Raw genomic sequence first — 12,046 nt, 5'->3', positions numbered from 1 at the left:
TCTAAACAGAAAAGCTAATTGAATAACTCTGCTAATAAATATTAATTTGGTGGTCCTTGCTTGCGGTTACAATTTTGATGGAGGATGGGATTTTGTACAAAAGCAGCTCACTTTCTGCCTGCAATTTGGACTCAGTCCCGAAGGGATGCCATGTTGGTCATGCTTTATAGTGTTGTGGAAACTCTTGTAAAACTAAAAGCGGTGGTAGTACACAAAGGTAGCGAATGAGCCAAACTGTCAGGGTTTTCTATCGCGTCAGATGAAGAATAGCCTACGCCTTTGAGAATTTGAAATGCCACACTGGGAACTTAAGTCAATGTATTATTCAGTAGTGATAGAGTTGACATTGCCTTCTTCTCTCATTTTTTGGGTGCATCACTTTTTGATTGAGTCAAAGCTGAAGGGGAGGATGGAGCTCAGGAAGAATATCATACTGCATTATTTATTATTTAGAGTCTCCGTCTCATAATTTCCCTCTCTGTGTAGACCAGTCATCAATATTAATACGTAACGAGATGTCAAATATTTGAGCGGCAGTTATTGTCCTTGTTTCTGTTACGCACGACATCTGTTTGAGGAATCTGTGTTCAGTGGGGACTGCGTAATTTCCTTGTTTGTGTGTCAGCGTGATGTTTTGTTGTGTGAAGTGAAGTGTGCACGAGTTCAAGAAGAGCTGTGGGCCACAGCTGAACTATGGAGAGCACTTGAAGATTAGTGCATCTGCAAGCTGTTATTGTGGAGGGAATCTTCAGGGAACGTGCAAGAGTTCCTCTTCTCCGCGCCACAGTCGCTTTTGCTACGGTGAATGTGAAGTACATGACGAGATAACGACATAACTGGCTTTATAATCAGGTGAGAGGAAGTAGACTGCTGCAGGCTTTATTGTAGTGAACTAAAGCTAAAACCATTAACAAAAACAAAAAACTTTTGTTACTCTACTTGAACTTAATTTTTTTTTTTAATTTCAGCTAGTTGCTCAATGATACTAAAATAACACTGGACTGTTGTCACAGTTTTTTTCCCCTCAGCCTTTCTCTGCTAATCCACTCTCTCATTAGCTGTGTGCTGAAAGATCTGCGCAAGCAACAGATCCAGTCGCCATCGCGCAAATGGCTGAAAATCTCACGCTTCTCGGATCTTGAAACGTGTCTAAAATTCCTAATTTGGCTTTCGGGGTTAACAAGCCTCTCCTGTCACTTTCAAGGTTTCAGGCTTGAGGCTAAAACATCACATTATAACCTGGTATCTGTTCTCTAGAGATTCTCTCTCATTTAAAGCAGAGCTCCAATATCCCATCATTCCTCCTCCTGGAGAGGACAAAGAGCAGTGGAGGGTAAGAGTGTATCCCGCAGGGGCGGAAAATTCCTTGCAGATGCACTTTTCGGTGTTGTTTGATTAGTGGGATCCGGCCACAGCATCATGCCCGGCAGCACTGGATGCTGTGTCAAGTGATTTGTCATGACAGTCTACCCGGTTTCTGTGTTCATGTTCCATCGCACACACACAACTCGGCTTTGCCCTTCAGTATTCCCCAAAATACAAGTATTTGGACTGTTCCCAGCTGTATAAAGCCAGGTCATGGCAGCTTAAGGTGGTTAAGCTGGTTTGTTGCTGGTTATTCAGCTTAATTAGGATGGACTACAGGGTTGTCATGCTCCTTTGAGGGGCTCCAGACCTGGCAGGTCCTTATACTGTATCTATTATTAAGCTTTGACATTTCAAAAACTGTTCTTTTTTTATTTATTTTTTAACCTAAATGTATATATTATTATTATTATTATTATTATATAAATTAGTATTATGATGATTTGACATTTTGATGACTTCTTTCATGTTCTAAAAGGACAAAAATTCGGTGACAGGAGGCTGGGTAAAAATGACAGTTTTATTTTTTTGCCACAGCATTTTAGAAATAACCTTTTTGCCTAAAATGTTAATAATTATATTATAATTATACAATTTCTAAACACAATACTAAATATATTTAACATGTTATTAAATTATACTAAAATAACACTGATTATAACGTATAACTGCAGTTATACGTTATAATCAGTGTTATATACGTTATAATCAGTGTTATTTTAGTATAATTTATAAACTATTATAGTATTTATTAGGGATGCAACAATACAGTTAGTCCACGGTTTTAATACATACCTTGGTTTTTAACCACGGTTTTCGGTTCGGTTCGGTTCTGATGACTTGTCACATCAGTTTTTTGCTATTCTATTCTTAAGCGACAAGAACAGCAAGAGGTTAAGGAGAAAAAAAGAAAAAAATTGTATTGCAATACTCTTTCTTTATTTTACTTAAAAGAATTTAAAAACCTTACATAAACTTAAAACTTTACATTTAAAAAAAAACCCTTGTACACATTCCTAGTGTACTGTATAATATAAAATAAATATATATAAAGATTTACACTGGCAGCTCAGAGCAGTACAGCAGCATTGAAGTATGAAACTGAATGAATAAATGTAAAAATAAAACACTACATAGACTTCACTATAAAATATACATTGATTCTTAGCTACTGTATTATTTTTTCAAGCGAGAGCAGTGAGTGATTTTCTCTTTGTCTTTTATTGCTGTATTAACATTAAAGGGATAGTTCACTCAAAAATGAAAATTTTGTCATCGAGAAATGAATACAGGTTTGGAACAATATTAGAGTTAGTAAATAATGACATCATTTTAGAGGTGAACTGTCCCTTTAAGGACAGCGTGTTCACTAGGCTGCGCTGCTGTCAATTTAAGACCTGCGTGCATCTAATATACAGACACACGCCGCTTTCACTTTAGACATAACCGACTGTGTTTATATTAACCATGTGTGTATTTGACAGTATTATTAGCGCAGTAAGACGACTACTTAGTCCAGTAGTCACGTGTTTGACAGGCGTTTAGTGCGCGCGCTCGGAAAAGCGCATGTTAAAACAGTGCATAAGCACGCGAATGAAATGTTTAACCGGCAAGGCTTTAAAACGCATGCAAATAATGAACTTTCGTGATTGTGAATAACTATAGTTTTCCGTGAGTATAACTGTGATGTGAATGTATGTATGCGTTGTTAAGTATTGGGATGGAGGCAAATGATAGAATTTGTAGAAAAATAATTAATTAAATGCAAAACCGAAAAAAACGCAATTCACAAGCGCGTATTGAACCGTGAATGTCGTACCGAACGGTTCAATATTATATTGAGAATTGTGGCATCCCTAGTATTTATAAATATTATCCTTTGGTTTAAAATTTTGAGTTTTCATATTCATTTTAGTTTGTCGTCATTTCTTTTGTTTTTATGTTTTAATTTCTGTTTTGTTTATTTTAATTTCAGTTTTAGTAATTTTATAACTTCACCTAAAACTTATATATAAGGTAAAAAAAGTAAATATTATATAGATATATTTTATTTCAGCTTCATTTTAGTTAACAAAACAATTTTTTATAGTTTTAGTTAACAATAACAATTAAACTTATAGATAAATAAGTTTAAAGTTCTCTATCTAAGGGGCCAGATGCCCTCTTACTTGAACCAGCAAGAACCAAGTGCCATTTTTATTTTTTGCACATTTTTGTCCAAGAAATGCCCTAACGGCTGCAATTATTTTGCATGTGTTTCAGAAGGCTGACTTGGCTGTGGCTGCCCTGACCATCACGGCTGAGAGGGAGAAGGTCATTGATTTCTCCAAACCCTACATGACTCTGGGAATCAGCATCATGTACCGAGTACACATAGTAAGTTCCTCTTCCATCCACTGCAGCCCGAGACTCCCGAACCATCCCCGTCCTCGCAGCATTAAAGATCAACAATCCTCAACAATTGGCAGCCTCTAATGGCCTGAGAGGGAGCGCGTGGGAAATAAATAGAGAAATACTTTGGGGCAGAGAGCTCTGAGCGTTACCCTTTCTGTAGCAGATGGTGTTCTGTGGTGTGAAAAGCTGATAAATGTAGTGCTTTCCTTCCCAATTTCAGATTCTCCTTATTGTGACTTGTATCTAATTCACACCAATAACACCCCGAGCTCTTGCACACAGCAACACTGAAAATCCAATAGCTCTTTTATTTTAAAGGCCTATGTGCCATTAATCAAAGCCCCTCCCCAAACCCAAGGTGACATGCTGATCTCTCTGTTGGCTAAGTGCCGGATAAAGCCGCTCGGTGCAGCGTGTGCAAACATTAATGTGGTTTCCCTATAGGGCATTTATACACACACACACACCATCAGATCACCCCCCCCCCCCCACTCTGATTATGCTGCTCAAAGTTGCTCCTGTGTGCATTTTCATTGGTTGAGTACAGTTTGGGGAATCAATAACACCAGGTGTGCTGTTAACTGAGAAAGAGCACTTCTGTAGCATATATTGGTTTTATTTTATTTTTTCATTTTTCATTTTACATTTAGATTATCTTTTCCACTTTATAAAACTCAGTTAAAGTTAATCTGTGAAAATATTAATCATTTAATTACACTTTTAAATGTTACTTTTAGCAAATCTCAAAATAAATATCAATTTTACTCTCTTACATTCATAATGTTGTGATGCCTAAGTTCATCATTTGCATTTTTGTTAAAAATTCCAGGAACAATTAAAATTTTACTATGTGCAGGCAGTAAATGCTAGATAGGAAGGCTGTTCCAGAACCAACAATGGATGTTGATCCAGGAACATCTCAGGTAAATTACATTGTGCTCTACATTGAGCTCATTGAGCACTTCACCTTTGAATGCTAAGCTACAACTATCCAAGGATTGCTGAGAACGTAAGAAAAAAAGTGAAAATTGATTGAGAAAGGCACAGAGACAGACATGCCGAGTGACTCCGAGACTGTCAGACAGAGAGAACAGTGACAGAAGACAAAAGAGGAGTGTTAAATGAGTTCACAAAGGTAAAGAGGATAAAAGGCTGTTGTACAGTGTAGAGCTGTTCTCAGGCTGGAAAGCACTCTCTGTCTCTGTCTGTCTGTCTCCCCCTGGCCCTTTCTGCCCTTGTCTGACCCAGAATAAGGCCCACTATAACTTTTACAGTGGGGGAGTGGCTGAAAATAGACAGATTGTGATGTCACTACATGGAAGAAGGCTGGGCTCATGAATATTAATTAGCCCATGCTAATGCTGCTGATGCTTCACATTTATTTGCCAGAGACAATATGAAACTGATTTTATGTTTGCTAAAATATTTGTATATATATATTTCTAAATATTTTTTCTAAACAATTTTATTAATTCACTCCATAACCTAATTTGTGTCAACTCCACACTAAAAAGCATACTAATTGAATTGAATCCATCCAAAAACAATGTAAAATCTTCAGTAATGTATTTTATGATTTAGAATCTAAATCATAAAATACATTCTCTGTTTATTTTTTGTTTGTTTTCAACCTATTATGAACAAACCCATTTCTTAATTCCTTAATTCTCCTCCCTCCTTTTAATATTAAATATATATCACCAATGTTCTTACGTAATTAAGGCATAATATCATGTAGTTCCATTGATGTTTTAACAGTTTTACACAAAAAAAATTAAAAAAGAATAAGACATTTCTTTCAAAATTAACAAAAACCTTCACCTGATGGTGTAAAATACAGATGGAGTTGACAAATACTGACGGTGTTGACAAAGGTCAAGCTTATGCCAAATTTGCATACAGTATATGTAAATATAATCATAACAACAGCATTAGACAGAATTCACAGCACAGAATTCCCCATATGCAAAAATCACATTATACAGACTTTTTGAGAGCACTTGTCAACCTTCAGACATAAAAAGTTGACGTCTGACAGGTTTACAAAATTCAATATAGTTTGTTTAAAATATTAAACAATATATAACTTCCAGGACTATGTGTCCTACCGTGAGGTCCACAATGAGCAGGAAATAGTAAGTGCTCCTCAGAGTTAAAGCTGCCCATGACACTGCCTGATTTATTCAGAATTATAAAAAATCCTGACGGAGTTGACGTAAAGTGAGGACAACTTTTATAGCTAGTTTTGGAAAATATAATTCAATATGTACTTCTTGTATTGTTTGTTATCTTAAAGATCTCCACCTTTTAATGTAACTGTGTATTTTTTATTTTGTTGCATTTTTAAACACTTTGTTTGGCAGTTTTACATTGTGACCTCATGCTGAGGACAGGTTAAATTACATGTGTTTCCAAGTATAGAGTGTGCTTTTAAAATAACACTAAAGAAATTATTTAAAAGAATAAGCAGTGAATGTCCTGAGTATACAAATTTCCCTTGTAGATTTACTTTTTAAGTATTTTTATTGTGTTTACATTCTTACTTTTTAACATAAATAGGGCTTTTGTGTTTGGGACATGCTTTTTCCCTTATCTCAAGAATCAGTGAAATATATTATTTATTTTCTACAAATAGAAATGATATATATAGTGGCAAGAAAAAGTATGTGAACCACTTGCAGAATCTGTGAAAATGTGAATAATTTTAACTAAATAAGAGGATCATACAAAATGCATGTCGTTTTTTATTTAGTACTGTCCTGAATGAGATATTTTACATAAAAAATGTTTACATGTAGTCCAAAAGACAAAAAAATAGCTGAATTTATTAAAATGACCCAGTTCAAAAGTTTATGAACCATTAATTATCAATACTATTTGTTGTTCCCTGGATGATCCACAGCTGATGGTTGTCAAATATGAAAAAGATGCTGGAAAACTGAAGAATGTGCAGGACCTGGAGGATTTTTCTGAAGAACATTGGGCAGTTTAACTGCTCAAGACAAACAAGGGACTCATGAACAACCATCGCAAAACAAAAAAAAACAGCCGTGGATCATCCAGGGAATGACACAGTATTGAGAATCAATGGTTCATAAATTCAGCAATTTTTTTGTCTTGTGGACTATATGTAAACATTTTTTTAGTAAAATATCTTATTCAGGACCGTACTAAATAAAAAATGACATGCATTTTGTATGATCCCTCTTATTTAGTTACAACTATTCACATTTTCACAGATTCTGCAAGCGGTTCACATACTTTTTCTTGCCACTGTATATATTTTTTAATTAATAATCACAACAGAAATGTCAATCATTTAAATGATTCAATGTTGATTGATTGATTGATTGATTGATTGATTGATTGATTGATTGATTGATTGATTGATTGATTGATTGATTGATTTATTTATTTATTTATTGATTTATTGATTGGTTGTGTATTTATAGAGTTATATATATATATTGTTATTAAAATCATGTGCTAAAGAGTATACCCTGTATCATAAATATGATATACAGGGGTTAGATAATGAAACTGAAACACCTGGTTTTAGACCACAATAATTTATTATCTCCCTTTGCAGCCAATACGGCATCAATCTGTCTTGTGAATGACAGATACAAGTCCTTTACAGTGGCCAGAGAGATTTTGAGCCATTTCTGTTCCAGAACAATAGCCAGGGTCACTATTTGATGCTGGTAGAGGAAAACGTTTTCTGACTTACTCCTCCAAAATACCCCATTGGAGAGGTTCAACTTGACTTTCATGTGCATCAGACCATTCAGTCTTGCTGTGCGTACTGGTGCATCCTGATACACGGCCCCACCTTCAGGGTACAATGTTTGAACCATTAGGTGCACATGGTCTTCCAGAATGGTTCGGTAGTCCTTGGCGGTGACACATCAAGCACAGTAGAGAATGGCGTGATATTGTAGCCCAAACCATCTCTTATCCACCCCCGTGCTTCACTCTGGGCAGCAACAGACTGGGTGTTAAGCCTCTCTGGAGCTTCTCCACACGGTTACTCCCACGGATGTGGGAAAGACAGTGATGGTGGACTCATCAGAGAAACAATTTACATTTTACATTGTCTACAGCCCAAGATTTGCACTGTTGGAACCAACAAAACTGACATTTTGCATTGGCACGAGTGATCAAAGGTTTGTCTATAGTAGCCGACCCTAAATATTGACTCTGTGGAGCTCCCGATGAACAGTTGTGGCGGAAACAGGAGAATCAAAGTGTGCATTTAATTCTGCAGAGAGTATGAGTTTAGTTTTTTTTTTGGGATACAATCTGGGTTACCTGGACATCCCTTTCAGACAGCTTCCTCTTGCATCGACAGTTACTCCTGTCGGATGTCGTTCATCCTATGTTGTGGTATGGCGGCATTACTCTGGATACCGTGGCTCTCCCTGGATACACCACAAAGATTTGCTGTCCTGTCCAGCAAGACCCGGACCAACAATTTGTCCTCTTTTGAACTCCCATGTGTCTCCCATTATAGCACTCCCACTGTGCTATTGCTCTGCTAATTCAACCTTCACACTCTGATCTTACTGATGGAATGTAAAAATCAGAGAAGATTGGCCACGCATAAATAGGCGTGAAACCTCCAACACTATATTTGCCAGTGTTTCATTGTCCAACTCCTGAACCTACTCAAGTTCCGGTGCTCCTGCCCAGAATAATCTCTTCTCCCTCATCGATACCCTACAGCCATGGTGCTCTCAATATTTGGATGCTTGTGCGTGCACTTGTTTAGGTTTAATCCACTTACTATTGATCCAGCAGGCTTTGATTTCTACAAGGACCCCCATAGCTTATTTCAAACTTTAAATGAAATCCTCAGCTTGATCAATAACAATGGCAAATGGAATAAAATGTGGCCTTCGGCCCTGTTTTAATTACATATTTGGAAGTACAGTGGGTTCTCCAATGCAGCGTTTAATTGGACGCACTGGTAGACGTGAATATATGGAATGTGCCAATTTGTTTGTGTATAAAAATGGGAGTGCAGCCTGAAGAGTTTGAATAAACACACAAATGCATGAAAATCTTTCTCACTTCATCTTGTGTGGTGCACTCAGGGAGGGAGAGATAGTAGGTGTGGTTGAGGATGAAATAACTAATTAGTGCAACAAGTTAATTCGATCATACAGGGAGCACTGGCAAGATCATGTGCTGCGCCAAAGGAAAAAAAAGAGCCAATGCCCCTCAGAACATGAAGTCAACACACTTTTTTTTTTCAGTGACGCATTCCAGCTGTGACAAGACCATGTCCCCACTGGCCACATGGTTTTTCAAGTTGTGAGCTGCTGTGAAGGACCTCTGTGCCTCCACGGCATTGAGCCCTCTTGACTCATGACTGAGCGTTTGTCTCGCAGCAATTCGCTTGGTTTCATGACATACTTCAGATTTGAAATAATGCATCTTGCTGTTTCCAGCTGTGTGTTTACAATCTGCCATGGTTGCATAGTTCCGCTTAAAATGAGTCTACAGCAGGACGATTTTTAAATCTGGACGTTTATAGTGACAGATGATGAAATATTGTGAATGTTAGCGTGTAGAGCGTCGTTCAACGGAATTCAATGGAACATTAGGTTTTCAAATCTTTTCAGCCCAAGTAGATCTGACAGTGGCTGGTAAACATGCGCTGACAGTATATCACTGTTTCTCATCATAGGGAGGTCTGTAGCAGAAGCTTCACTAAAGCAAATCACAGAGGAGACTAGTAAAGAGTTTATAACTCGAGTGTGTCGGACAGGATAGAGAGACCCGATGAAGCCATGCACAACCATTTTATTAAATGCGTGTTTAATCACCATTTTATGGAAGTCCATTTCTGTCTCAGAGTAAAACTTTGTATCTCACAATGTAACTTTCTTATTTCTTACAGTGTAACTTTTGATTTTATATCTTTTATAATTGTAATATTATGTTACAATGCAACTTTAAGGGCCAGATTTACTAACAGCTTGTGACTTTTAAGACATGTTTGATCAATCCAGTGCATCTTTTCTGAAAGAAATGTATTCATTTCTTTCATATAAAAATGTCTGACCCCATACTTTTGAATGGTATTGTATTTAATCGTAAAGTTCAGAATTTCAAATAGTGTTTCTTTGTTATACCACCCTTTCAAAATCATAAAATGGCAAAATTACAAAATCAAACACGTATGAGGTGTTAAACAAAAGCAAAATCAATTGGCAGTCATTGAATGGTGAAATTTAATTATCATTAAAGTATGAAACATCACCGATGAATGAAACACCGCTAATGAGAAAGCCAGCAGTGGTTTTATTTATTATTCAGGAAGGGAATGCCCTACATTTGGAAAAGGAAAAAAAGCCAGAGCAATTTCAAACTCAAGATCAATCATGTTAACGCCAAAAGGCGTAATTAATTGTTTTAATAAACTGACAGCTTTAAAAAGTAGAAGTAATATCTGTCAAAACTCTCTGTGCTGAATATTGTTACCAGAAACACTAAAGCTATAATAAATACAAATGCAGAATTTCTTAGGATCAACATGGTAAGACCACACATGTAATAACAGCTCTACAGTCTCCTTTGTAATTTAATATGTTGTGTAGTGCAAAATGTAAATGAGGACCTGGTTAACTAGATACAAGGGAACCCTGGTGAGAGAGGCTGGTTGAGGTGGTACGACTGCAGAAGCTGCTTCTGCTAGCTCATGGTTATATTTTGACAGCCAAAGCAGCCGCTCTTCTCAAAGAAAACATTTTTAGTATAAGCTGGGAGAGAAACTATTTCTTACCTCAAATTCAACAAGGCAGAAGTAAGAAATTACATAACACCACAGAGACATATCAGAGCCTATGGGGACCCACTAGAGTCGAGAACTGCCCTATTGCACTGCTGTTCAGTCAAACTGGGGGTGGATCTATCTGTGCTCATTTGTTAAATGATCAAGGGAAGATTCGGTCTTGAGGGTGTTACATGTTCGAATGGCTGTTAAACTGCGTGTATAACCTTTGTAGCTCACCTCTGAGACAGATGCGCACTAGTAATGTGTTTTCTCACTTGTTTTCCAGCAGGCTTCTGCATTGCATAGTGTTGATTGTGCTTTTGTTTAAACCTTAAAATTGAATTTAGAGAGAGGCTGTAAACAAAGCAAGTTGCTTCAGCTGGAAGCAGATTGCAGAAACCCAACATCACGTGTGCTCTATCCACAAGTCCCTCTCGCTGTAAGTCACGATACAATTATCTCCTCAGATCTCACACGAGCTCAGTCTGCCACATTCAGGCTCCATGCACGGCCCAATTTTCCCATCCCTCGATGCCAGTTTCCATAAGGAAGTTTAAAGCAACCTGGCTAAGAATAAAACTACACCTGAACCAGCTTTTTTTTTCATGGAGAGCCCATCAGTTTTTTGTATATCTACCATAGACAGGCTTGCCTCTATTTATTGCTATAATTACAGCTTTTAGTGTCCAGCTCAACAGCAATGCCATTCAATTACACTAATATGGAGATGATTGCGGGCACATTAATGAATATTCAGCCTGGTGCGGGATAGATAGTGGAATAATTACTCATTTCAGCACTATAGTAAACCTGGTTTTTGTAGTCTCAGACAAACAAAAGAAAAAACAGCCCAAATGATTTGTTTGCGAGTGTATCCATCGCTGGCACTATTTAGATTCGCCATCTGTAAGACACCTGTGCCGTGTGGATAGATTAGCCTTGGTGCTTTCACACTTAGTTTCTCGCTGATAAGAGACTGTGAAGTTGTTGCTGACCACCGATTGTCAAAGTACCTCTAGGAGAGATAATTGGATTTGACTATTGTGTACAGAATCGGCTCCCGAGTTCTGTTCCAGCGGTTATTGGATCTTCCGAGTGTGCCAAAATGGTTAGGAGACAGAAAATCAAGCACTTTGTTTGGATCAAGCCAATCAACCGTAAAAGCCTTTAAATGTCTTTAACCTGAAATCTCTTGAATGTTTGCTTTCTGGAATTGAATGAGGATCTTTGTGATTTTAGTTTTAGAATCTTGACGATGCCTTTGTTTTTATAGGGAAGAAGACCGGGGTATTTCTCCTTTTTGGATCCGTTCTCTCCTGGGGTTTGGCTTTTCATGTTGCTGGCGTACCTGGCAGTCAGCTGCGTGCTCTTTTTGGTGGCGAGGTAAATACTCAGCTCCACACTGACACCTGCAGGATCTTATTAACACCGTCACTGTCCTTAGAGGGGTGTAGCACAGTTTAAAAAAATGGAAAAGATTCTGTCATTATTTACTTATGCTCGTGT

At 37.4% G+C, this 12,046-nt stretch overlaps 1 protein-coding gene across 2 annotated transcripts in view; it reads left to right on the top strand.

The window, feature by feature from the left end:
- grik4 (glutamate receptor, ionotropic, kainate 4) overlaps nt 1–12,046 on the top strand; it is a 511,925-nt gene that overhangs the window by 489,751 nt on the left and 10,128 nt on the right. For both annotated transcript variants that reach the window (XM_079824290.1, XM_079824289.1), the window contains exons 14-15: nt 3,628–3,741; nt 11,814–11,923. In XM_079824290.1, coding sequence (XP_079680416.1) covers nt 3,628–3,741; nt 11,814–11,923 — 224 coding nt within the window. The remainder of the gene's footprint in view (nt 1–3,627; nt 3,742–11,813; nt 11,924–12,046) is intronic.

The sequence above is a fragment of the Gobio gobio genome (genome assembly GCF_949357685.1).
Source record: "Gobio gobio genome assembly, chromosome: 8".
Classification (NCBI taxonomy): Eukaryota; Metazoa; Chordata; class Actinopteri; order Cypriniformes; family Gobionidae; genus Gobio; species Gobio gobio.
This window is presented reverse-complemented; position numbering and strand designations above follow the sequence as displayed.